General features: G+C 46.3%; 2 protein-coding genes across 4 annotated transcripts; both read right to left on the reverse strand.

Annotated features, from left to right (window-relative positions):
- Window positions 1–5099: 5099 nt before the first annotated feature.
- On the reverse strand, window positions 5100–19587 carry GPKOW (G-patch domain and KOW motifs). Of its 3 annotated transcripts, none has more exons than XM_019823804.3 (12): window positions 19572–19587; window positions 12542–12987; window positions 11617–11771; window positions 11393–11517; window positions 9229–9338; window positions 8228–8441; window positions 7673–7805; window positions 6865–6991; window positions 6538–6661; window positions 6383–6452; window positions 5553–5638; window positions 5100–5458 (listed from the first exon to the last, which is right to left on the reverse strand). In XM_019823804.3, exons 2-12 carry the CDS (start codon window positions 12715–12717, stop codon window positions 5324–5326), a joined length of 1455 nt encoding a protein of 484 aa, XP_019679363.1. In that variant the 5' UTR covers window positions 12718–12987; window positions 19572–19587; the 3' UTR covers window positions 5100–5323. The 3 variants fall into 3 exon arrangements, with proteins under 3 accessions (XP_019679363.1, XP_011290007.1, XP_006943793.1); XM_011291705.4 differs by lacking the exon at window positions 19572–19587 and adding an exon at window positions 18282–18454 and having other exon boundaries at window positions 12542–12984; XM_006943731.5 differs by lacking the exon at window positions 19572–19587 and adding an exon at window positions 18282–18454.
- A 4992-nt stretch (window positions 19588–24579) lies between these two features.
- On the reverse strand, window positions 24580–25793 carry LOC101100947 (cytochrome c). The gene has a single exon (XM_011291704.4). The coding sequence runs from the start codon at window positions 25646–25648 to the stop codon at window positions 25331–25333; it is 318 nt and encodes a 105-aa protein (XP_011290006.1). The 5' UTR covers window positions 25649–25793; the 3' UTR covers window positions 24580–25330.
- Window positions 25794–27576: the final 1783 nt, after the last annotated feature.

A 27576-nucleotide genomic window follows, 5' to 3' on the forward strand; every position in this document is an offset into this window, starting at 1 on the left:
CACTTCTTTCTTATCTTTACTCCTGTGTCACCTTTGTAGCAAAGAAAGCCTTCCCTGGCCATGCTATGAATCCTGCCATCTGCCCACTCCAGTTCACTTTTACCCTGCTGTTCTTCCCTGCCCCCACTACACCGCTCCTGCCCCACCCCCCATGACTCATCACTTTCTAGCATACTAGGTAATTTACCTCTTGTGTTTTTTGCTTACTGTCTCTCAGCCTCACTGGAACCGCAGATGCCACAAGGGCAATGATCTTTGTCTGTCTTATTCATGGCCATATCCCCAGCATCACATCTGCCATATAGTAGGGACTCATGTTTGTTGAATGATTTACTCTCTACTTTTCCCCCAGCATGCAGAACAGTACCTGGAATACAGTAAGGGCTCAATAGATGCCTGTTGAATGGATTGGGGCAATAGGAGCACTTGGTGAGGACCCACTGCCCTTCATACAGCTTTCCAAGTTGTTGGGCACTTAATCCTTCTGAGTGGTGCTGGAACATGGAGGTTAACAGGAGCCAATGTGGGGGTGGAGGGGAGGATTCCCTGGCTGAGGAAGAAATGTCAGAGGAGAATCTAACTGCATGCATCTGCCACCAGGCTCAGCCGTTAGGCAACAGAGTCCCAATCACCCAAATAACTCACTCTCTGAAAGGTAAAGAAACTGCTTCTTGAGTCTGCTGCCACAAATTTATGACCCAGTGTCTGGACGGGTTTTTTTTTTTAATGTTTATTTTTGAGAGAGAGAGAGAGAGAGAGAGAGAGAGAGAGAGAGAGAGAGAAGCAGAGCATGAGCAGAGAAGGGGCAGAGAGAGAGAGGAAGACACAGAATCTGAAGAAGGCTCCAGTCTCCAAGCTGTCAGCACAGTCTGATGTGGGTCTTGAACCCACAGACCATGAAATAATGACCTGAGCCAAAGTTGGACGCTTAACTGTCTGAGCCACCCAGTTGCCCCTGCACAGTGTTTAATAGAGGCAGCACCCTGCCAGGGAGACTTCTGGAGACTTAGCAGAAGAGGCAGATGCTTTTTCAACCACATCTTGCTCATTCCCTGTGATGTGGAGGAAGCCAGTCTGAACAAATTGTATGGGTCACAGCCCTGGCCTTGTGAGTGGCCCAGGGAGAATTCACAGGTTCACAGCTGTTGCCACAGCAACAGCTGGCAAAGGGCAACCTTGGTAGCCGGCAAGCACCAGGCATCGGGCCGAGAGAAAACTGTGCAGGGTCATCTTTCTTTGTGTGCAATGAACAAGGGACAGATCGGGGAAGCTTCTTGATGCTGTCCACACTTCTCAGAATGTAAGGAGCCTGTCCTGGAACTGAGGGATCAGGAGGGATGAACTCAGGGGAAACAAAAAGCCACCGTGGTCTGTTGGGGGACGAGGTGTTCTGTTAGGGCTATGTGTTCGGGACACAGGGTTGTATTTAAGAACTTCAGGCCCGCTTTTTTTTTGTTTGTTTTTGTTTTTGTTTACCTACATAAATGTTTATTTTTGAGAGGAGGCACAGAGAACCCTGAGCAAGCTCCTCAAGGCCAGCACAGAGCCCTAGGCTGGGTTTGAATTCATGGAACATGAGATCATAACCTGAACTGAAATCAAGAGCCAGACACTCAACTGACTGAGCCACCCAGGCGCACCCAGCCCATTTCTTTTAATGTTTTATTTTTGACAGAGAGACAGAGAGACAGAGACCGTGTACGAGCCGGGGAGAGGCAGAGAGAGAGGAGACAGAATCGGAAGCAGGCTCCAGGCTCGGAACTGTCAGTACAGAGCACAACCCAGGGCTCAAACTTGTGAGCCATGAGATCAAGACTGACTGAGCCACCCAGAGGCTCCCTCCCTCCCTGACCCTGTTTTTATTTTTTTCCCCTTGGCCCTGTTTTTAAAGACAGGCTCAGGAGAAATGTCATCTCCAGGAAACCAAAATCTGATGAAATCTATTTTAAGTATTATGACACATGGAGGAGAGGAAGGGATTGTCTGAAACTGCCAGGTTATACCACATTGCAGGGCAGAGACAGAGGACCAGTACCATTCTCCAGGAAGCTTTAAGCTCTTCTTGAGGGTGTTACCAAGATGAATTTATTATGATTTGGAGAAAGGAGGAGGCCTTCTTGACTGGGTGTAGCACATACAATAAGGCAAATGGACTACTGGACGTGCCAGATTGGGAACCTTTAGAACTTGTGACCCTTCCCCCCAACATGAAAAACACAACCCAGCCTGGAATTCCGGGGACAGTGTGTACCATCACAATTATGACTCAGCAACGGGAGAAACTAGGGGTGGGGGTTTGTCCTCTGCTGTCTGCTTTAACCGCCCTGCTTGGCCAATCCTGAAAACAGAGGAGTTCTGGAATTAATTAGGGATCAGTAAATTAGTAAATCAGTAATATCTGTCTGTGCAATTATACTTCATAACACATTTTAAAAAATTAATGTTTATTTATTGTTGAGAGAGAGACAGAACATGAGTGGAGGTGGGGCAGAGGAGACACAGAAACCGAAGCAGGCTCCAGTCTGAGCTGTCAGCACAGAGCTTAACGCAGGGCTTGAACCCATAAACCACAAGATCATGACCTGAGCCAACAAAGTCAGACACTTGACTGACTGAGCCACCCAGGCGCTCCTGTGCAATTGTACTTCACACTGGGGTTATGATACTGGAAGGTCTTCCAATCATCCCTTACCTTACTCAGCATATGGCCATTGATTTGGCCACCTGTTTTTCTATACCTGCTCATTTTGGCTCTAAGCAGCATTCTGCCTCTGCTGGGCAGAGACAGTAGCTTACCTTTATCGCCCCGCTCTAGGGGTAGTTGCCAAAGAGGAAGGGGATGGGTGAAATCGGTGAAGGGGATTAAGAGGTACAAACTCCCAGTTATCAAAAAAAAAAAAAAATGTCAGGGAGACAAGGAGTACACCATAGGGAATGGAGTCAATAATGTTGTAATAATGTTGTATGGTGACAGATGGTAGCTACACTTTTCTTAGTGAGCATGGAGTAATGTATTAGAATTGTTCAATCACTTGACGTTGTACACCTGAAACTAAGATAACATTGTATGTATGTATGATAACATGTATTCAACAATTAAAATTTTCAAAAGACTTAATCAGATAAAAAAGAGTTGTAATAATTTAAAAAAAAATTTTTTTAACGTTTTCATTTATTTTTGAGACAGAGAGAGACAGAGCATGAATGGGGGAGGGGCAGAGAGAGAGGGAGACAGAATCGGAAGCAGGCTCCAGGCTCTGAGCCATCAGCCCAGAGCCCGACGCGGGGCTTGAACTCACAGACCGTGAGATCGTGACCTGAGCTGAAGTCGGACGCTTAACCAACTGAGCCACCCAGGCGCCCCAAGAGTTGTAATAATTTTAATGTGATAATTCAATTATTTTTTTAAAAAAATTCTACAGCACTGGGCCATGTCCTGACAGGTCAGGAGTTCATACCAGTGGTCTAGATCTAACTCAAATACCATTTATTACATCAGTAACTTAGTGACTAGGGATGATTTATTATTTTTTTATTTTGTAGTTTTAATTTTATCTAAATCCAAGTTAGTTAACATATAGTGTAATAACACTATTTTTACCTTCATATATATCTATATTTTCTTTATATACTTAGGTACTCTGATTTTGGGTGTATATAACAGTTATATCATCTTTTTAAAACAAATTCAAGTTAGTTAACATATAGTATAGTATTGGTTTCAGGAGATTTAGTGATTCATCAGTTACAGATAACACCCAGTGCTCATCATCCCAAGTGCTCTCCTTAATGCCCATTACCCATTTAGCCCATCCCCCCCACCCAACACCCCACCAGCAACCCTCAGTTTGTTCTCTGTATTTAAGAGTCTCTTATGGTTTGCCTCCCTCTGTTTTTATCTATTTTTCCTTCCCTACCACTATGGTCATCTGTTTTTTAAATTCCACATATGAGTGAAATCATATATTTATCCTTCTCTAATTTCACTTAGCATAATACACTCTAGTTCCATTCACGTAGTTGCAAATGGCATTTCATTCTTTCTGATCACCGAGTAATATTCCATTGTATATATATATACCACATCTTCTTTATCCATTCATCCATCGATGGACATTTGGGCTCTTTTCTTACTTTGGCTATTGTTGATAGTGCTGCTATAAACATGGGGGTGCATGTGTCCCTTTGAAACAGCACACCTGTATCCCTTGGATAAATGCCTAGTAGTGCAATTGCTGGGTCATAGGGTAGTTCTATTTTTAATTTTTTGAGGAACCTCCAAACTGTTTTCCAGAGTGGCTGCACCAGTTTGCATTTGGGGATGACTTAGAAGCAATTGGACCTAAAGCTCTTGCTTCCTTTGTTGATTTTGGATCTCAGCCCATTAAATGGGAAAAAGTTTGAGGGCTGTCTGACAATAACCTTTTTGAGAGTCCAGTTACCTGGATCAGAGAAATCCTACCTGGGACAAAACTTTTTTTTACCTTCTAGCCAAAGTTTGGGGACTAAAACAGGGGCCCTGAAATTAACTGAGTCCTCTGAGAAATAGTGCAAACACATCCCATTTGTGGGTAGAAGCCTCCCTTCCTCTGGACTCTCATCACTGGCTCAAGATATCCTCTGGACGTCTGGTCTGGACCAAGAGTAAAAAGTAGAGCCACCAATGGGGCGCCTGGTGGCTCAGTCAGTTAAGCTTCTGACTTTGGCTCAGGTCATGATCTTGCCATCTGTGACTTTGAGCCTCGTGTTGGGCTCTGTGCTGACAGCTGAGTCTGGAGCCTGCTTCGGATTCTGTCTCTCTCTCTCTCTCAAAAATAAACATTTAAAAAATTAAAAAAAAAAAAGTAGAGCCACCACTAGGATTCTTCCTCAGGAAGTTGTACAGAGATGTGGCACTCCAGACTCCATAGCGTCTGCTCAGGGGACACACTTCGTAGCTTCTGTATTCCAAGAATGAACTTGTAAGCAGACAGATCCTTGAACTTGTCTGTCAGCCCATGCAGGGAGGTGGGGCTGAAGCCTGGAACGGCTCCCACTTCCATCAGCTCAGCTCCCGCTTCTACTCAGCTCAGCACACACTTACGATCTTGTCATTTTACTGAGTTTTTGAAATGATTTTTATTACACACTAGCTTCTGGAGAATACCAGGTTTGTTTCAAGCCTCCCTTCAGGCCCATCTATCTTATGCCCTGTCCCTGTCCTGGTCCTGGGGCTGAGGTGCAAGTGGAGGATGGAACAATGACCTCCCCACCTTTGTGAAGACTGTCTTTCCACACCATACAGAGCAGGTGGCAGCGTTGGGGGTGGGAACGGGGCCATGGGTCAGTCTTCATCTGAGTCACTGGGGCCCAGGTACTGGCAGACAGCATCATAGTGAAGTTCCACCAGCTGATTCTCTCTCTGCAGCTGCACCACAGCCCGGCTCTGTTCTCTGTCCCAGTCCAGCAGGCGGCCCACCTAGAGTAGCAGCGGGTGGAGTCAGCAGAGCCAATCCAGACTCTGGGACATCCCCTGCATGCTTCCACCCCCCACGCCCAGGTCTGGGACTTACCTTTCCAGCCTGTGGCCCCAGCACCACCATAACCCGGTTGCCTTGGACCTTGGGGACCAGGGTCTCCAGCATGTCTTCCCTCAGGCCTACAGATGAGGGGAGGGAGTGAGGCCCACAGCCAGGACTAGCCCACCCAGGGTCCTGTCACAAGTCCTTTTCTGTATTCCTGAGAGCCACTCTGTACCCTGTTGACAGGTGTGGGTGAGGACACCTAAGGAGCAGTTCCTAAAAAAGGGAGCACTTATGTAGGAAGATGATGGGTGATGACAACAGATACCATTTACTGTGGGCACGTTATATGCCCTGCCCTGCACAAGGAGTTCAGGACACATCTGTACAAGAGGGAGAAATAGCTCATTTTCATGCCAATGTCGCAGATGGGGAAAGGAGGGGCTCAGATAATCACTATCACAGAAGCGCCTAATGTTCTGTCAGAAGATTCTGGGCCTTGGGGGCGCCTGGGTGGCTCAGTCGGTTAAGCGTCCAACTTTGGCTCAGGTCATGATCTAATGGTTTGTGAGTTCGAGCCCCACATTGGGCTCTGTGCTGACAGCTCAGAGCCTGCTTTAGATCCTCCGTCCCACTCTCTGTCCCTCCCCTGCTGGTTCTCTCTCCCTCCCTCATTCCCTCTCTCTCTCAAAAATAAATAAGCTTAAAAAAAAAAAGACTCAAAATTAAAAAAAAAAAAAAAAAGACAATTCTGGACCTTACAAAATATCTGAACTCTACCCTATCTCCCAGCCTCTGCCCACACCAGCCTCTTGGTCTAAGACAGCCTTCCCATCAGCCTCCAGGATGATAACGACCCAGTGGCCATCTCTCAGACTCACCTTCCAGGACCTGGCCTTGATCTGTTCGACACACACAGGTATCTGGGCTGAGGACATCTTCGATCGTCATCTGGGGAGGTCAAGGGATGTGAGAATGTTGGAGTTATGGGGACCTAGTCCCTGGGGGAGGAGAACCCAGGTTGCAGGGTTCCCACCTTGGTGTTATAATACTGGCCACCCTTGTGCAGCTTGTCCACAAAGCGTACGCGTAGGTCCCTGTGCAACCAGTGCTGGCTCCTGGGACCTGCCTTCTCATTCTTGGCAGCAGGCTCCCCCTGTCTGTGGAAAGGGGCCAACACGGGGCTTAGTTCATTAGATGCACATTTTGCTCACCCCACCTTTGCTGCTGCTGTGAAACCCACCCATAATGCTGTCTCTAGTTCCTTCTATGTGCCTGCCTTGCCCTGGAAGCCTTCTCTGACTGCTGGAGCCTCTCCACAGCCTTGCCTTCTCCCCCCCATCCCAGATGCCCAGGGTCCCACCGGTCGGGAAGGTGTTTTCGCTTCCTCTGTGAGTCCTCTTGCTGGCTGGGGAGGTCCTGATCCCGGAGGGCCTTCCATGACGAAGCTGTTCCATTCTGTTGCACTGAGGAAGTTTTACGCATCTGGCCTACACAAGGGTGTGTGGGGAGAAGGAGGAAGGAGCCTCAGTGTGCCATTCTCTTACCTTGCAGGCTACACCTCAGCCTCAGGCCACCTCCCACTTGCCTCAGTGTCCCCTCCTACCATCATGACTTTGCCTACACCAATGGAATGCTCTCCCCTTCCCTTCAACTGCTGGGGATTCCTTTAGGAAGCCTTCCTCAGCCACTTGAGCCTGCGCTGATGCTGCTAATCTGAGGCGACCACCTAGTATGGGCTAGAAAATCCTGAGAGCTCTGTCAGCACCAATCTCCCATCTGCCAAACTGCCCCATCCTGCTGCCATGCCTAGAATGCCTTCATCCCTGGTCACGGCCTAGTCCCAGCTGCCCTCACTCCCTAGAAGAAGACAGGCTCATCACCCTGAATAAACCTCCCAAGGATAGGAATTGGTTTCCATACCTGTTTATTCTCTCTCAGAAAGAAGCAAAAGAAAGCCCCAGGGTTACTACATCAATTTTTCCTCAAACTGAATAAACCACTTATCTTCATTCTCGCCTCCTGACCTCTGACCAGAAGTCACACCTGCCAGGCAGACTGCTGATCTCCCCACCACCCCCACCACCTGGGACAGGCCCTACCACCACCCCCCCCCCCCGCCCCGTGGAATGCTTCTCTAACTCTCCCAGCTAGGTAAAAAGCTCACTCACTGAGATCCAAGGAATTCTTGTCAAACTCCTGCTGTGAGACAGGTTGCAGGTAGTACTCACTAACAGTCACCATGCGGCTCCCCACGGCCAGGCGAACCATGGCCCGAACGTTGTCAGGATCGAGGCCTTCTACCTGAATGGTTGGGGGGAGGAAGTTAGGAATGTGGACTAAACCCACATTCCTAGGCCCCAGCTGTCCACTCTTATTTCCAATAGGCTTGACCCCTGTGTCTCCCCCACCAGACTGACCCAAGGCCTGGGACGGGCCCTGGTCCATATGTCTCCCCTGACAGACTCTGTGGCTTGGATATATTTTAAGAATTTAATCCTCAGGAACATGTGGCATATGGCATTCTCTCTTTTAGTTGGAAACTGAGGCTCAGAAAGGCCCAGCAAGTGGTTCTGAGTTACCGAATAAGGCAGCAAGCCAGGCACGCCTGAAAGACAAGGACTTCCAGCCCTTTCCACCCCAAACCCAAGTCTTCCTCCCTCTGGCCCTCACATCAATCTTCTCTGCTGCGTGTCTCAGGCTCCCGGCACAGTTTTGTTCCTTACCTTCCCATAGAGGCCTCGGTGCGGGCCAGAAAGAACCACCACAGCTCCCCCAGGCACCAGTCCTTGAGGCTGGTCTTCCTTATCCTTCTCTTGCTCCTCATCTGGCTTTGGCAGGCGGTGGGGGCCAGTGGGGGCCAGGGCCTGGACCTCAGTCAGGTTGGCACCCAGCCCTAACCCCTTTGGTCTCAGTGAGTTGACACGGGGCTTTACCACTCTGCAGGGAGCACAGTATGTGAGCTTGTTGGCCAGGAGAGGGGGAAGATGTAAGTTTTCAGTGCCTCCCCCACGCACTACTATTCAAATTCCACCCTGTCAACATGTTCAAGAATAGCCTTCCCCATCTCACACTAGGACTGCTTTTGATCTACAGAAATAACAATTTCATTTGGTCCAACCTAATAACACATTGGATAGACCATCTATTACATAGTATCTACAGCAGGACCTGAGGCAGATCCCTGTAATCAAACACCCTGATATTTCTACAGGGGAAATCATACAAATGGTCACGCCAAGCAGGAGAAATAGACTATAAAATGCTCTGTGTCTCAGGTCATGTTTGGCTACTAAATGGTTTATGAAAAAAATGTTTGGTTTTCAGAATTCTTTGGAGTTGAGAACTGAGAAGAAGTGACCATAAGTCTGTGTGATAATAGCAAATGTCTAGTCTATGTTTATTTGGGGCCAGGGCCTGCTGTAAGTGCTTTATGTGTATAATTTCACATAACTCTACAACAGACCTGGGAAGTCAATATTGTCATTATCCCCATTTTCAGATGACAAAGCTAATGTTCAGAAAAGTAACCTTTACATAAATGGGATCTCGTTACAGAGTTTCAAAGGGTAAATAGGAGATTGAAACAGTAGTGGAAAGGCTTACTAAATTAATTAGGGTGGTAACATGCCCTCTCACTGCCTGGATGGTTTTGGATGGGTAGTAACCATGGGGGTCTTGTTCGCTGCCCCCATCTGTTGCCCCTTGCCCCTACCCTAGAACTCACTGATTGAAGGTGCGGCCAATGCCCTCGCCAGGTTTCCAGCCCATGCCTCGTAACATGGCCAGCCCATAGGCCTCTACAGGGACTGCCTCGTAATCAGCTTCTTCCGGCACCTACAGGTTCAGGCAGAGGAAGGATGGTTAGGCTTGGCTCACAGTGGGTCCTCCGAAGTGCGCTTACTAACACCCACAGGGTGACCCTCAATACTTCTTTTCCAATAAGCTCAAGGTTAGTTTTGATTTCCTCTTGCTGTCTCTCACTTTACTCCTCCATGTTGTCCTTCAACAAATAATTATAAAGCACCTGTTCTGTGCCAGGTACTAATCTAGGTGATGAGGATAAAGCAGTAAACAAAACAAAAACCCTTGCTCTGTGAGGCTTACATTCTAGTTGTAGAGACACACAATAAATAAAATACATAAAACATGGTATGTCAGGTAGTGATAAGTTATATAAAGAAAAATAAAGCAGCTTAAGGGGATGCAAAGGGATGGAGAAGAGAGGGTTACTGAGTTGATATCTGAGCAGAGACCAGAAAGAGATGACAGAGGGAGCCAGGAGGATATAGAAGGGAGAGCAGTCCAAGCAGAGAGAACAATAAGAGCAAAGGCCCTGAGGCAGGACAAGATCTGGTGTGGGAAGAGCATCATGAAAGTCAACCTGACTGAAACAGTGCTGTGGAGGCAGAGAGGGTGGTGAGACATTAATCAGGAGATCTGGGCTGGAGCTACAGGAGGCTGGCCACCACACAAGGGGAGCCAGTGAGGAAGTTAAAGCAATGGTCCAGATGAAAGATACTTGTGGCTCAGACCAGAGTGGTGATGGTGAGAAGTGGTCAGATTCTGGATGTATTCTGCAAAGGGACATGATAGGATTTTGCTGAAAGGCTGTACCTGGGGTATGGAATAAAGAGGGGAGTCAACACTGACTAAGGTTTTTTGGCTGAGAGGAAGAATAGATGTACCTGGGTTCAACTGAGATGTGGAAGGCTGGGGGAGGAGAGGAAATGAGAGAAATGAGGCCAAAGAGGGAACAGGGTGGAAAGTGAAATGAAGGTCCTATTTTTAAAGATGAAAGACATCAGAAGACATCTGAAGGCCAATGAGAACAGTTCAGTCAAAAGAGAGGGTGGTCTGGGGCTGTAAGAGAAATAGGCCCCAAAGAAGCATCGCTAAAAAATTGCGAATAAAGAGGTGAAAAGTAGAATCCATGTGTATGAAAGACAGACTTTGTTGCTTCTGTAGACATACCCTTCACTTCTCCTTATCGATCACCTCCCATCCTCACTCCAATTCTTTATACTCACTTTAGACACACTGCAAGTTGCTTCACCGATGGGCACACACAACACCGACTCCCTGCCACCATGCTGTTGCTTGGGTTGTTCCTGCCATTGGTACTCACGCTGCTCCTCCCTCTCTCACTAAACCCTACTTGTCCTTCCAGGCCTCACTCCTACCACTCTGGTCTGAGGCTCCATCATTTGTAGCCTGCACTACTAGTGTCCTTGCTTCCGCCTTTACTTACTAGTCTGTTCTGCTCATAGTAGCCAGAGAGATCTTGTGAAATCTTAAGTCTTCACCCTCTCTGCTCAGAGCCCTCTCATGGCCCTCATATCATTCACAATAAAAGCCAGAGTCCTCACCATGGCCCACAAGGCCCTGCCTAGTTTAGCCCCAGCCACTTCCTACTTTCCAATTTTGTCACTTTCTACCTCTGCTTAGTACAGTGTGATAGATTACACTCTGTCATAGACAGTTCTACTTGGCATTTAATATTATTAGTGTTCCTATGTGTCTTGAAACTTGTGTTTCTGGTCTTGGGATGCCTGAAATTGTCTACTACTCCTCCCATTCACTCATTCCCCTCCAGCTACACTGGTCTCCTTGGTGTTCCTCAAACACTCTAGGCAGAGTCTACCCTCAGGATCTTTACATTTCCTGTTCCATTTGCTCATCTTGTTCATATAATTCCAGAATGCAAGTGCTTTTCCACACCTCAGTATCTGGATTCCTTTGTTAATGCTTCCAAAAAACGACAGAAGGAGGAAGAGCTAGGCAGCAGGCCTCTAGTACACACACTGACTTTCCCTGCTGGGTGCAGAGAGGCAAGCCTGGCAGACAGGGCAAAGAAAGGCTGGGGCTGGAGGAGTTAGGGGCCAGCTCACTGTCTCAGCTCGGGGTTCGCTGTCTGCCCCTTCTCCGTTAGGGATGCATCCTTTCTGGATCATGGGGATAGCAAGCATGGGGTCGATACCCGAATTTTCTCTCTCCTCCAGGGACTTCTTGGAGTCTAAGGAAGAATGGGAGGAAGCAATGAGGTCCCACCCTCTCCTTCCATTTTCCTCCCCCTCTTCCTTCACTAGGGCAAGGCAAAGAGGGGATCACTTACCCTCAATGATCTCCTTTACAGCCTGAGACAGCACCCCTTCCACCAAGGCCTCAGTGTTTGTGGATGGCCCAGGAGCCTGGGTCGGTGGCTGCCTGCGATGGCCATTCTGGATCAAAGGGATGACGAGTTCCTTGGGGGTTTCTGAGGGCTTCACACTGATGTGGACACAGAGATGTGAAGTTGGGAGAGTAGCATGGTCAGTGGGTTCTGAGCCACACTCCTCCCTTCAGAGAAAACACAAGAGCCACACTCACCCCCAGCTGGAGGGACCACACCCTCGCTCTCATGTCATGTATCTGATGGTGTTTTCTTTAGATTCTCTCCCCCACCCCCAACTCTTAAATATCAGTGCCTTTGAGGAATCAGCCTTCAGTCCTGGAACCTCTGCTCAGCCCAAGACCCACTTCCGTGGCTTTCACAATGACTCACAAGTCACCATCTTCAGCCCAGACTCTCCCCAGGTCCAGGCTCCACACCAACCCCTGGATGGCTTATTCTCTTCTGGAAGTCTCTCCCTCCAACTCTCCTTTCCACATTAAGCTAATGATGGCCTCCCCAAAACTCCATCTGCCACTCCACCCCATTCCCTATACTGGAGAAGCTCCACCGCTTCAGCTGAGAAACTAGGGGTCCTGTCATTCTCCACTCCTTTCCTTCTCTCAAAACGCACACATCTCAAGGCTCCCAAGTGCTAAAGACACACCCTCTCAGGAATACATCCTCTTTTCTCAAACGCCCTGGCTGTCAGGTCCAATTTCCCCACCTCCCCTGTTACACACTCCCGCCTTCTCGCCTCCACGAATTTCCTCAGGCTGTGCTCCAAAGGTTTGGTGGCCGCTGCCACCAAAACAATCAACTCAGATTCCACCCTCCCGCTTGAACCCACCGAACCTAATTCCAAGGGATGAAAGACACGGCGCTTCACCTCTGCAGCTCCCTCCCTTCCACGGTCTTTAAGAAATCCTTCTCCTCCGGAGCCGCACTCGCGTCGTCTCCCGGATCCGCCAGCCGTCTCCTGGCGGACGTGCGACTGAAGCTGAATGAAATTGGGGCAGCAGAGGCTCCCGCGGGTCGCAAAGTACCGTCTTCAGCGTCCGCCATCTTGCCCCTCTTCCCAGGCGAGTGTGCTGCTTTCTGGGAAGTTTAGTTTGGGCTCAGTTTGACCGGGGCCAGACGACGGGCTTTAGAACTACCTTTCCCAGAAAACACTGCGGCCTCGACTGGCGTACGTGGAACAGGGGCCTTAAGAAGTAATTGTTGCTGTTCTTCATAGGGGCGCGTCGCGCCAATCATACAGGAATATGTGGTTCTTGGGGGTATTCATTCTTTCATTCAGGTAGTCAACAAGTAGTTATTAATCGCCGTGCCCTACTGGTATGGGAAGTGTAGATAAAAATACATCATTTAAGAAAAAAATCTGTGTCAGTTGTGTACAATAACAAATAGACATGTAAATGGTGCCTACTGATGCCAGATTTAATACACCACAAGCTCTGGATTCAAATATTAATAAAATAGACCTCCTCCTTTCTAGAGGATCATAGTCCAGTAGGGAACAATGACCTAAACAGATATTAAAAGTATATATACATGTGTGCCTGGATGGCTCAGATGGTTAAGCATCCCACTCTGGATCCCAGCTCAGGTCTTGATCTCAGGATCCGGAGTTCCAGCCCCACGTTGGGTTCCGCGCTGGGTGTGAAGACTACTTAAAAAAATACACATACATACAGTTGACCCTTGAATAATGCAGGGGTTAGGGGATCCAATCCCCTGCCCCCACAGTTGAAAATTTACAAATAACTTATGATTCCTCAAAAACTTAACTACTAATACCCTACTGTTGACTGGAAACCTTAATGATAACTTAAGCAGTAGAGTTACACATATTTTGTATATTACATGTATTATATACTGTATTTTTTTATACTGTATTCTTAAGAGTAAGCTAAAGAAAAAAATGAAAATGTTATTCAGAAAATCATAAGGAGGAGTGCCGGGGTGGCTCAGATGGTTAAGCATCTGACTCGATCTCAGTTCAGGTCATGATCTCAGGCTTGTGGGTTCAAGCCCTGCATGGGGCTCTGTGCTATCCGTGCAGAGCCTACTTGGGATTCACTCTCTCCCTCCCTCTCTCTCTCTCTGCCCTCCCCCCACTCTCACTCGCTCTATCTCAAAATAAATAAACAAAAAAATTATAAGGAAGAAAAAATATATTTATAATACTATACTGTATTTATTGAGAAAAATCCTGGTATAAATGGACACGTGCAGTTCAAACCCATGTTGTTCAAGGGTCAACTGTAGTTCTTACTGTTACCCAAAACTGGGTTCACCTTTTGGTAGAAATGGAGCCAAAAGACTCATCCAAGCAAAGAATAGGAAAAGGAAGAGTTTTACTTGCAACAAATAAAGGAGAACACTGGGGATATCTCCCAAAGCAGTGTCTCCTTCAACAATAAAAATGGGTAAGTTTCAAGCTAAAAGTGCATATATATTCATGGAAGGGCTTGCAAAATTGGGAATTCAGCATGGAATTGGAGCAAAGGTCATCTTAAGGCAACTGAGACCAGGTCTCAAGTTAATTGAAGTCAGGAGAGCTGGTCAGCATCATCAATTCTCTGGCTCCAGTTGGTCCGGTATTTGAGTGCTCAAAGGGATTTAAATCCTGCAAAGAAGACTCAAGAATATGTGTCAGGTCAACCTTTACTTTTGAATCAGAAATGGAAGTTTTACCACTGATTTATTGTTGCCGATATGATTAGGCTATCTTCTGGCCTGATAGTGTCTCTTTGTTCTCACATTCTTTTGTTTCCTTCAAATCATTATCTACTGAAATCTATTCTTCTCTGCAATTTCAACACATCTCAGGAAGTTCTACAAGAAATGTGCAAGTAGTGCTTGTCAGGCAAAAATTGCAAGATGAGCAAGAGTCTAAAATGAGTTTTCTTTCTTTTTTTAAGTTTATTTTTTATGAGATAAAGAGAGAGAACCAGCGAGGGGGGGGGGGGTCAGAGGATCCAAAAGTGGGCTTTCTGCTGACAGCAGTCAGCCCAATGGGGCTCGAACTCAGGAACCGTAAGACCATGACCTGAGCAGAAACCAGATGTTTAACTGACTGAGCCATGCAGGCACCTCTAAAGTGACTTTTCTTATGTCAAGAAATTTATGCCTCATCTTTCTTTTTCCAGGGATCACAAATTATTTCTGCTTATACTACCAACATTAAATATGTTGTGAGAGCCACGTTCTAAGGCTTTGAAAAATTAATGGGACAGATTCCTTTTGTGTAGGACCTTAAAGAGAGAGAAGAGAAATTGAAAGGGCCCCATGAAGGGCTGTTTTTTGAAGGACTGCTTTTTTGCTCATTTCCCTGCTTCTCTTCTTGCTAGGACCAGCACACCTGCCTTACACATTCCTTATAATACAAATAATGTATGTCCTCCTTGTAAGAATGAAGGAGTTAATGGTTTCTTTGGAACCTTCCAGCACAATAGAAAACTTCTAAGGAATGAGTGAGTGAGGCCATCATGTGTGTATTCCAGACCACCGGTGCTAGAAATCTCAATTTTAAGACCCCCTAGCACCAAGGAATAAGTGACTTATGGAGGACACGTGGACCATTCTCCCTGTTCTGTCCAGTTCCTCGATGCCTGAGAGGACACTTACATCAGACCACAATCCTCAGTAAAAACCCCAGACACCAAGCAAAGACAAGACTCTCTCCTTTCCTGAGTCTCCCAGACACTCTGCCTGTATCTGTACTCTCTCTGTATCTTTAATAAATTCTGCTCTTACTTCTTCTTGGCTCACATTTGATTTTTATGCTGCGTGAAGCCAAGGACCCTCTTGGCTGGTCCTGTGGGACCCCCTCTGGGTCCTCGGACCCAGCCTGCCTTCATCATAAGAGTTTATAAAGTAGAAGAGTGATACTGAAATAGCCACCAGAAATAATACCACAGATGTGCTAAAAATTCATCCCAAGGAAATCATTAAAGATGTGCGAAAAGATTTTTTTAAGTTTATTTAAGAAATCTCTACATCCATGGGGCACCTGGGTGCCTCAGTTGGTTAAGTGTCAGACTTCAGCTCAGGTCATGATCTTAAAGTCTGTGGGTTCGAGCCTTGTGTCAGGCTCTGTGCTGACAGCGCAGAGCCTGGAGTCTGCTTCAGATTCTGGGTCTCCCTCTCTCTCTCTCTCTCTCTCTCTCTCTCTCTCTGCCCCTCCCCCACTCACACTCTGTTTCTCTCTCTCTCTCAAAAATAAACATTAAAAAAAATCTCTACATCCAACGTGGAGCTCAAACTTATGAGCCTGACATCAAGAGTCACCTGCTCTTCTGACTGAGCCAGCCAGGAGCCCAATGAAAAGATTTTTATGTCAGATTCATCATGGTATTATTTATTGTAGCAAAAGATTGAAGACCACTTAAAGGACAACAGAAGGAGACTGGGTAAATGAATTATAGCACATTTCTTGCATGGAACACATATACTAAAACATTTAAATGTGAAGCTATAAATATACTTAAATGAAAGTGAAATGTTTGGTAAGTAGAATAATGTGCTGGGTCAGAGGATGGTCTGGAAAACACAAACCACAATAATCAATCTCATGGCCATGTTTCCAGGCTTAGAAGCCCTGGGCATCCTTAAAGATACCTAGCAGATAAAGACTACAAAGCAACTTTTATAAATGTCGATTTAAATAAAGAGGTAAACTGATGCAAGTTCAACAAGATGAGTTTATTTGGGAATAGCAAAGATTGCAATTCTGGACACCCAAACTGTAGCAAGCTACAGATAAAACCCGAATTACAATTCTTCTCCTACTCCCAAATAAATTCATCTTTCTGAGCTTGCCTCGGTTTACCTCTGTATTTAGGTTGACATTCCTTGGAGTCAGAAGTGGGATCCAAAGGAGATGACCCCAGAAGAATGATGATCCAGGGAATCATGTGAGGTACCTGTCCCAAGCACCTTTCACTCATGGCTTCTGTCAGTCCAGACCTACTTCTCTTGGGTGAGTCTCCTCTAGGATTCTGAGCTCCCTGCCTTTGGTTAACATTTCTGACTTTATTCAAGATCTGTTTAAAAACTATCATTTTTTTGGTGAGTACTTGTTTCTCTTAGTGAATACTAGTTTGTTTGGTGAATACTTCTTTGTTTTATTATTGGAAGCACACCAAAATGTTGGTATAGTTCCTTTGGAATTCTTGGGACTGTTAAAAATAAAGCCACACATAAACCCAAGGTGGAGTCACTTGCCTTCCAAGTTGCAATTAATTGCAACTTCAACCTCTCCAAGAGTGGAATTTTAAACCAATCAATCTGGAATGTTCTGGTCTGCACCAAAGAGGTAATCTGTCACTTGAGGCCCTCTCATACCCAAAGGAAGATCAGGTAATCTGCATGATAAGAACCACCCCACCCCTCATCCCACATTTTCTTCAGAGGGGAAGTGAATTTACCTAAAACAATACTTTATTTTCTTTTGCTTTTTTTCACTTTTCTTGCCCAATCCTCCTTCCTATAAAAACTTGCCATTTTGTATAACTCCTAGCAAACCTCCACTCTACAGTTTATGAATTGTTTAATAAAACCGACTAAATCTTCAAATTTACTCAGTTAAATGTTTGCTTTTTAGCAGGTATTAGAACTATTAAACAAGCTTGGCAAGTTTACAGAATAGAAGATCAATATACAAAAGTCAATTGTTTCCATAGACAAAATAAAGATGCAATTAAAATATTCCATTTACAAGAGCCTCAAAATAATAAAATACGTAGGAATAGATGTATCAAATAAAGTGTAAAAACTGTACTGTGAAAGCTACAAAACATTGTTGAAAAAAACTTAAAACGACCTAAGTTATGAAAATACATGCAATACTGAGTCAGGGCCTGTGGGGATTCTCAGCCTTGACCTGTTGAGTACTCTCCTGCAGCTTCCATCCTCCTCTGCCATCCTCTCCCCTAATCTGTGCCCCCAAATTCATTAAGGAAGTTTCCAGCGCCATGGACTGTTGAAGCTCCCCCAAAATATCCACAGGTTTTTCACACTTTTCTGTATTTGCCACCCTAGGAACTCTGTATGAGAAGCAAGAGGGTCTTGGGGAAAATGACTATTGAAGACATTACTGTCCTTACAATACATCATACTAAAGGCTGGGATAAGGAAGCGGCTAAGAAAGCTGTAGTGACTCTCCATAGAAAATACATAGGCCCAACCCGCTAAATTTACATTCTAGCCTTATCTCTTCCAACTTACACTCAGGCTCGACCACAATTTAATTACCTAGGCAGTGCCCAATCAAAGCAATTCTCCAGGTGCCACCCACAAGAATACGTACCCTTATACGCCCCTTCTTAAGTAATCCTGGGCCCAGCTAATAGAATAAGCCTCCAGACTTTCCTACGGCCCTCTAATACACACGAAGATCTCGCTCCTCATATTAACACCCTCAGGCCCTCCCTGGAGGGTGCAATTCCAAGATTGGGCTCCTGAACTTCCCAGGCTCCGCCCTCTAACTGGCCTATAAACTTCAACCCATTCCTGACATTTCGAGTCCCGCCCCTTCGCGCTTGTAGGCTCCACCCCCTAGAGTGGCCTTCCAGGACCGCCCCTTAGCCAAGTGCCCGCCCCCAACGCTCTCCAGGACCCACCTTCTCAGAAATGCCATTCAAAGCCCCACCGACAGGGATAACCAATCCGGCCCGCACTCACAACTAGCCATGCAACATTCACCTACTGCAGTAACCTTCCCAGTGTCACCTCCTGGAGGAATATTCTAGGATCACGTCAGGGCTCCCCCGTCTCGCAGCTCCCTCCGAGCCCCGCCCCACCAGTCCCCCCAGGGGAGCATTGGCCCCACCCAGGGGAGCAACCAACCATCCCGGGTCCGCTACGTCAGAATCCGGCTCCAGTCAGACCCCGCCCCCTGAGAGGCCCCGCCCCGCCCCCGACACGCACCGGCCTTGGGGCGCAGGCGCAATGTGGCGCCCGTCCTGCGTACCAGCGCCGCCACGTCGGCCGCAGCTCGGGCCGCCAGGGGGCGCGCGTCCAGCCGCGCCAGGAGCTGCCGGGCTCTGGGTCCCGCGGGCAGGGAAAGGCCCCGGCCTGCGCGGGTGAAAGGAACAGGTCAGCGCCCGCCGGAGCCTCGGCCAACCCCCACGCTCCCCGACGTCCGAAGACCTAGAATGCCCCTCAAGATCTTCAGAGCCCCCCGACCACTCGCTCGATAGTTCCGAAGGTCGCCCACTGCCCCTCTCAACTCCCGCGACCCCCAGACCATCGCGGGTATGCCGGTGGACCCCCGCCTGCCCCCACCATAATCCTGGAGACAGCTATTTGGCCGAATTATTCCCGGACCCTTCCGAACATTTTGGGACTATCTCTGGAGGTCTCCGACTGCCCCTTCATAAGCCCAGATTCCAAACTCTTTCCGCACGATATCGAGAGGGACCCCGATTTCTCCAGGTACCCCGACAGAACAGGGTCGGCCGCCGCTGCGGCCCCGGCACCCCCGATTCCCCTTCCAGATATCCAGGTATCCAAATACCCTGATGGCCCACGTAGTCCCAGATTGCCCCTCCATTTATCCCAGAGGCTTCCCGCCTAACGCCCCCACCCCCGCAATTCACTACAGACCCTGAGGGCCCAGGTGTCCCCAGTGACCCGGGCAGACCCCTGTGGCACAACTCCCCGGAGACTCCTGAGAGCCCCCGGGTCTGGTACACGGCCCCGCGGTGCGGATGCGGGTGCGGGTACGGGTGCAGGTCGGAGACCTGGAGCCCAGCCCGGGTCGCCGGGCCCCCCTGCTCGCCGCCACCGCCACCGCCACTAGGGCGCCTGGGCTGCTTTGTTTACTACCTGTCGGAAGGAAAAGGTGAGCAGCAGACAGGCGGGGCGAGGGGTGGCAGGGACGCGCCCAGTCCCTCCTCACCCTCCCGTACCTCCTCTGCTCCCCCTAGGGTCCGTGACGCCCCCCGCGTGCGGCTCCATGACCCGAAGTCGGTCGGGTGGACGCACGGCCGCCAGCGACGCGTTTGGAGCTCCTGGGCGCGCTCACCTGGCGGCCCGCCCGAGCCTGGGCGCCGCTGTAGCCGGCTGGTCCCGTGCCCGGCGACCTGACCCGCGCAGTCACCTACCTGGCGACAGGCAAGGAGGCCTGGCTGTGGGAGGCAGCGTGAGCGCTTGGCCTCCCTCTACCTCAGGCGCCCCCTCTGCTCTCCCAGGACCCTGGGCTGTGCTCCTTTTCCCACCCAGGAGAGGCTTTATTCCGTGAGCGAGAAGGGGAAGTCGAGGCCCAGAAAAGTTAAGGTCCCCGCCCCAGCTCTGACAACTAAACACGGGGGTGCAGAAGTGGAACCCACGTTTACCAGGGAACTCTGCAGCCTCCAGCAGAGCTTTGCTCCTGGTAGTTACTCGGTACATTTGCAGTGAATGTTGGCCTGAGCCAGGACCTACTTGGGAACTGGAAGAGTCTGTTGAGCTGGGCAGGGGGTAGCCCTTGAGGAGACTTGGGTACCACGGGAGGGTTTGGGGCCCTGAGCATGATAGGGCTGGGAGACTCAAGAAGCCGGGAAGGGCAGGTGCCCTGGAGAGTGGAGGGGTGGTAGGGGCCTGAACTTGAGGAGGCTTTGAAGGCCCTCCTGTTGGGAGGGGACACCAGCCAATGAGAGGTGAGAAATGAGGCCTCTCTTAGGTATCAAAAGTGGGGGAAGCCTGGGGACAGAGGTCCGGGGGGGGCACTTGGGCACAGTGCTACTGTAGTGGAAGGAGGAATGGGGTGCAATGAGAGACAGTCTGTGACAACCACTTTGTGGAGGAAGAAACTGAGGGGCACAGGGGCTCAGACACCTGTCCAGGGCCCTACAGCCGGCCAGTCTCAAGAAGCTTACCCCCAACATGCACTGTTTCTGTGACTTTCACTATAAGCTGTGGACACACTGTGTCCTGATGCTCATTCTGGGTGGCCGGGCAGCCTCTCTGGGCCACCTTTCAGGGTCTCTGTGGTGTCATAGGTGAGAGGGGCGGAATGGTCCCTGCTTTCCTTCCTCCTGGAATGTTGTGGCCCTCCCACCTCTGATCTGACCTTGTCTGAAGGGAAATACACTGGACCTTGTTGAATGACTTTCCCTGCTCTAGTTGAAACTTCAAGCAGTAAAGATGGAAAGCACAGCTTTCAATATGGGGCTCATGGCTCTGAGAGCTGGTGATTGGTGTAGAGGGGTGATTGCATTCTGCAAAAAGAGAGCTTCAGGCTGTGTGGATTGGTGGACAGGAGGTTTTTCAGGGTTTGTGCACTCTTGTAAGGCGAGGCTGGTGTGGGGGGGGTGATGAGGGGAGGCTTTCAGGCATTGACAGCCTCAATGCTTTGGAAATGGGTCATGGAACTTGCCAAGTGGATGGGGGTTCCAGGGTCTAGAAATGAGAAAAGCTTCCAGAGTAGGAGTTGCTCAGTTTTGGGTGACTGTGGGAAAGAATGGGATGTCTAGGGGCATCCAGGTCATGATCTCACGGTTCGGGAGTTTGAGCCTGGCGTCCAGCTCTGGGCTGATGGTACAGAGTCTGCTTGAGATTCTGTCTGTCCTTCTCTCTGCCCCTCCCCTAATCAAAATAAATAAGTAAACATTAAAAAAAGAATGGGTGTCCATGGAGGCCTCTGGGATTAACTGTAATGGCAGGGGCCCTGGGTGTTGAGTGGGGGTTCACTGAGAGCTGAAGCCAGCAGGGCCACAAATCTGGGGACACAGTCAAAGATTGAGTTGAAGCAACAGTTCTTAGGTCATTGAGGATGTTGGCAGGGTTGTGGGGTGGGGGCATCCAGACAGAAGGCTGACCCTAGTTACACAAGGTGGAACCCTAGTGACTGCTTCATCCAGAGCCTCAGTTTACCCCTCTGGGAAGTGAGGGTAATGAGATGTGCATTGTAACATTTTCAAGGGATTAGGAATAAAGCTTCCAAATCACCTGCATTGTGTCCAGCTAAGCTATGTGGTAGCAGTCCTGGTGCTTATCTTTAATCAAAATTGATTTTTTTGAGAGAGAGAGAGAGAGAGAGAGAGAGAGAGAGAGAGAGGGCTCATCAGCTCACCCGATGTGGGACTCGAACCCAGGAACCATGAGGTCATGACCTGAGCAGAAGTCAGATGCTTAACCGACTGAGCCACCCAGGCACTCCTAATCAATGAGAGTGGACAGAGCCAAACCCCTTCTCAGTCCTGCTTCAATGTGGTTTAAACCAATGCTTTTCCTAGCCTTGTCCACTCGTGAATATAAACCTATTGCCCCTTTTCACCTCATCTCATTCATGGATTTAAGTCAATTCTTCTCATAGCCCCACCCAATTCTCAACAATTTAATCAAGCCTTTTTTTTTTCTTTTTTTAGTGGATTGAGGTTTAACTGACAAAATGTGATTAGTTTTTAACTATGTTTACATCTCTGATACTATTACAATCAAGATAGTAAACATAATCCTCACTGCCAAAAGTTATCTCTTGCTGCCTAGTAATTCTCTTTCCTGTGTCCTGCTCTTGCCAGCCACTGATTTATTCTATCGCTGTACATCAGTTTGCATTTTTTCTAGATTTTTCTTTATTTTTTTTCTTTTTAAGTAGGCTTTGTGTACAGCATGGAGCCCAACGTGGGACTTGAACTCATTACCTTGAGATCAAGACCTGAGCTGAGATCAAAAGTCAAATGCTTGACTGATGGAGGCACCCGGGCAGCCCTAGATTTTTTTTAAATTAAAGAATAGCTGACATACAATATTCCATTAGTTTCAGGTATACAACATAGTGATTGCTTACCACAAGAGTAGCAACCATCTGTCACCATAGAACACTATTACAACACCATTGACTGTATTCCCTATGCTGTACCTTTCACCCCATGACTTTGTTCCATAACTGGAAGCCTGTATCTTCCACTGCCCTTCGCCTATTTTGCCCATCCCCCCACCCCATCCCCTCAAACAACCACCAGCTTGTTCTCTGTTTTTATGGGTCTGTTTCTGCTTTTTGTGTTTGTTCATTTGTTTTGTTTTGTTTTTTAGATTCCACATATAACTGGAATCTAGATTTCTATATAATGGAATAATATAGTATGTACTCTTTTTTGGGAGTATATCTGGCTTCTTTCACTTAGCTGGGTTATTTTGAGATATTTCAAAAGTGCAGAAATAGAGGCACCTGGGCGGCTCAGTCAGTTGAGCATCCGACTTCAGTTCAGGTCATGATCTCCTGGTTGGTGAGTTGGAGCTCTGCATTGGGCTCACTGATGTCAGTGCAGAGCCTGATTGGGATCCTCTGTCCCCCTCTCTCTGCCCTTCCCCCACTTGCACTCTCTCTCTTTCACTGTCTCTCTCTCAAAAATAAATAAACATTAATTTTTTAAGTTCAGAAATAACAAGTAAAACCAATCACGAAAGTAGTAATTAGTAAAACTTTATTTTTTTTTAAATTTTTTTAACGTTTATTTATTTTTGAGACAGGGAGAGACAGAGCATGAACGGGGGAGGGTCAGAGAGAGGGAGACACAGAATCTGAAACAGGCTCCAGGCTCCGAGCTGTCAGCACAGAGCCCGACGCGGGGCTCGAACTCCCGGACCGCGAGATCGTGACCTGAGCTGAAGTCGGCCGCCCAACCGACTGAGCCACCCAGGCGCCCCGCAAAACTTTATTTTTTAAAAATGTAATGTTTATTTATTTTTGAGAGAGAGAGAGAGAGGGAGAGAGAGAGAGAGAGAGAGAGAGAGAGAGAGAGAGAGAGTGGGGGGGAGGGGCAGAAAGAGAGGGAGACACAGAATCTGAAGCAGGCTCCAGGCTCTGAGCTGTCAGTACAGAGCCCGATATGGGGCTTGATTTCAAGAACCAAAAGATCATGAACTGAGCCGCAGTTGGCGGCTTAACCAACTGAGCCACCCAGGTGCCCCTAGTAAAATCTTATTGTGCACACACCAAGAAAATAATTGGTAAACAAGGAGCACTCAGATCAAAACATGGAATGAAGCTCAGGGGTATATAGTTATAAAGCAGTTTATACAGTAAGAAAGTGGTGACTGTTTATTCTTCACAACGATTTGCTATAATATTAGAATTTTCTTCAGTGATAGGGAATTGGTCAGTGGTTACTGCATATCAACCTTGGGAAACAATTTTTTTTGTTTATGATTTCCAGAAGCATAAGCAAGAAATGACCCAAGTCAAATTAGCCTTGCAAGAAAAGTTAAACTTTGTTTGTATGACCAAACTGGTTTTGTTTCCTCCTCAAATTTTCTAAGCTGTTCCCTGTTTGGTTTTTATTCTAACAGATCCATCAAAATTTTTCATTCTTTTTTATTGCAGAGTAATATTCCACTACGTAAATATTCCACAGTTTGTTGATCCACTCATCTGTTGATGGATATTTGGGTTGTTTTCAGTTTTTGGCTATTAATGAATATTATGGGCTGAATCGTATTGCCCCAAAATTCATATGTTGAAGACTTAACCCCCAATGTGATTGTATGTGGAGATAGTCTTTAGGAGGTGATTAAGGTTAAATGATATCATAACAGTGAGGTTCTAATATGATAGGATTGAGGCCTTATAAGAAGAGGGAGAGAGGGGAGCCTGGGTGGCTCAGTTGGTTGAGCATCCAACTTCAGCTCAGGTCATGATCTCGTGGTTTGTGAGTTTGAGCCCCTTGTCAGGCTCTGTGCTGACAGCTCAGAGCCTGGAACCTGATTCAGATTCTGTGTCTCCCTCTATCTCTGACCTTTCCTTGCTTGCTCTCTGTCTCTCTCAAAAATAAACATTAAAGATTTTTTATTTTATTTTATTTTTTTTGATCTGTGATTTTGTTTTTAATTATCTTAAGCCTTATCACATAATTTACAAATTTGTGCTGATGATATATCTCCTTTACTTTAACCCTTCTAACGAGTTAGCAAAAGCACCATTACCAATCATACATATATGGTAATTCCACAGTTGTATTTTTGAATAGCTATTTAGAAGACAATCCTGAATTATAACTTAGTAAAGAATTCACAGGCCAAATCTGCTGCTATAACTTATCACACTGAATTTTAAAAGCATCTGACCTTACAGATCATCTATAAAACGTGAGAAGTGTTACTATTGTTTATTTAATATTATACATAAACCACACTAAAATGCCTTTCATTAAGCAAAAGGCAACATTTTAGATGCGGGGAATTTTAATTAAATTGGCGTAGTTAAGACTAAAAAGATAAAGTGGACATTGCCAGCTTATCTTCAGCCCTTGCCTTTAACAGGCTAACACAACTTTTGAAACACAGCTGAGTCTTGCTGTTCTGATACAGTGAAGGGATTTCCTCAGTATTTAAATATATTAATATAACCAGTTATATAAATCTAAATATAAAACCAATCTCCTGTAAGTTTAGAGGTGGCATTTACCATCTCTGTGAAAAGCTCAACAATCTAATCAATTCCAATCATATTCAAAGGGGAAAAGAGTGACAGCACTTGCTAAACCAGAATTACTATCAAAGGTCAAAAAGTGAATCATATTCATTTAACCACAAGCCAATCTTATTTAAATCAGGACTGTCCAAAAGAAATATTCTATCAGCCATTCATGATCTGAATTCTGGTGTATGTGATCAATTTAAATATGGTACACATAAAAAAAGTCATGAGACATTTTTGTTTTGTAATAAATAAGGCAACAGCCAACTATTACTCCTTAGTAGCTTTTTTGAGATAAGCTATCAAGTCTGCTCTTTCCCCTGCCTTCTTAATGCCAGCGAAGATCATTTTTGTTCCAGGGATGTACTTCTTGGGATTCTCCAAATACTCCATCAGTGTCTCCTCTCCCCAGGTGATGCCTTTGTTCTTGTTGGCATCCGTGTAAGAAAACCCAGGGGCTTGGCCTGTCTTTCGCCCAAATAAACCGTGGAGATTTGGCCCAGTCTTGTGCTTGCCTCCCTTTTCCACAGTATGGCACTGGGCACACTTCTGAACAAAAATCTTCTTGCCCTTCTCAACATCACCCATTTTTAAATCAACGCAATTGCGTGCTCCTACGGCTGCGCTTCCCGCCCGCTTCGGCCTCCCAGCTTTGCGCTCACCGTTCTTTGGTTGCGCGCGAAAAGAAGGTGCCCGCTCTCAAGCCGGACGTCCAGCTCTCTCTTAAAGATTTTTTAAAAAGAAGAGGGAGAGAGCCTCTCTCTCTCTCTTTCCCTGTCTCTCCCTCCCCCCCCCCCCCACTCTCCATGTGAAGATATAGGTAGAAGGTGGTCATTTGCAAGCCAGGAAGAGAGCTTTTATTGGCTAGCACTTTGATCTTGGACTTCAGAGCCTCCAGAACTTCAAGAAATTAGTATCTGTAGTTTAAGCCACCTAGTGTATAGTATTTTGTTATGCCAGCCTGAGATGACTTAAGACAACAAATAAAGCTGCTTTGAATATTCATATACAAGTCTTTGTATAGATACATTCTTCCATTTCTTTTAGGTAAATACCTGCAAAGAGAATGGCTGGATCATGTATATGTTTAACTTAAGATACTGCCAAACTGTTTTCTAGAGATGCTATATCATTTTACATTTCTATCAGCAACATATGAGAGCTCCATTTCCTCCATATATTCTCCAACAGTTGGTATGATCAGACTTTTTAACTGTACACAGTGGTATTTCATCATGATTTTAACCTGCATTACCCTAATGACTAATAATATTGAACACTGTTTACATGATTATTTGCCATCTATATATATTCTTTGATGAAGTTTATGTTCAAATATTTTGCCTATTTTTTATGGCATTGATTGTTTTATTATTAAATTTGGGGCATTATGTGTATATTGTAGATACAATCCTTCATCAGATGAGTGATTTGCACTGTCTTTTGAAAGGCAAAAGTTTTGAATTTTGGTGCAGTCCAATTTATCCATTGGTTCCTTTATGGATTGTGTTTTTGACATCCTAAGTAACCTTTGCCTAACACAAGGTCACAAAGGTTTTCTCCTATGCTTGCTTCTAGAAATTGTATAGTTTTAGGTTTTACATTTAGGTCTATGATCTATTTTGAATTACACCACTTTATGTAAACAAGTGTGTTTCAAAATTATTTTTTTATAATTTTATTTAATTTGAGAGAGAGTGAGCGATCAGGGGAGAGGGGCAGAAGGAGAGCAAGTGAGCGAGAGAATCTTTAGGCAGGCTCCAGAGCCTGAAGGGGGGGCTCCATCCCACCAACCTAGGATCATGACCTGAGCCAAAACCTAGCTGGATGCTCAACCAACAGAGCCACCCAGGCACTCCTCAAAAAAATTTTTTGTATGTGTATCCAATTTATACCCAACTGCTATAGCACCATATGTTTAAAATATACTCCTTTACCCAGAGACAAATCTTTTATTCTTTTGTTGAAAATCAGTTGTCCTTATATGTCTGGATCTCGTTGCAGACTTTCTATGCTTTCCCATTGATCTATTTGTCTATTTTGTTACCAATATTATACTGTCTTTATTATTGTATGTCTGTAATAAATCTGAAGTGAAATATTGTAAGTACTCTGATTTTCTGTTTATTCAAAATTGTTATGTTCTTTGAATTTCCATATGAATTTTAGTCAGTTTGCTAATTTCAAAAAAAAAACTGCAAGGATTTTTATTGGAATTTGGACTGATGAATCTATAGATTAACTTTGGGAGAATTGACATCTTAACAGTATTGAGTCTTAGGACCCCTGAACATGATATATTTCCCATTTATTAAGGTCTTCTTTATTAAATATTTTAAATAGTTCATAATTTTCAGTGTCCATGTCTTACACGTTTCTGTCAACTTTATCTCTAAATACTATATATATTAGATGGTATTGTAAATGGTATTTTATTGTTTCAACTTCCAACAGATTATTGCCTATATAGAAATACAAATGATTTTTCTTTATTAATCTTGTGTTCTCTAACCTTG

Source organism: Felis catus, chromosome X, assembly GCF_018350175.1.
Source record: "Felis catus isolate Fca126 chromosome X, F.catus_Fca126_mat1.0, whole genome shotgun sequence".
Lineage (NCBI taxonomy): Eukaryota > Metazoa > Chordata > Mammalia > Carnivora > Felidae > Felis > Felis catus.

What these genes read in the sequence shown, in the direction of transcription:
- GPKOW (XM_019823804.3), bottom strand. Translation starts at nt 12,717, where the DNA reads ATGGCGGACGCTGAAGACGGTACTTTGCGACCCGCGGGAGCCTCTGCT. An exon ending in ATTGGCCGCACCTTCAATCA is followed by an intron (nt 8,442 to 9,228) that starts GTGAGTTCTAGG and finishes TGCTCCCTGCAG; the next exon opens with AGTGGTAAAGCCCCGTGTCA. An exon ending in GCCAGTATTATAACACCAAG is followed by an intron (nt 6,453 to 6,537) that starts GTGGGAACCCTG and finishes TGACCTCCCCAG; the next exon opens with ATGACGATCGAAGATGTCCT.
- LOC101100947 (XM_011291704.4), bottom strand. Translation starts at nt 25,648, where the DNA reads ATGGGTGATGTTGAGAAGGGCAAGAAGATTTTTGTTCAGAAGTGTGCC.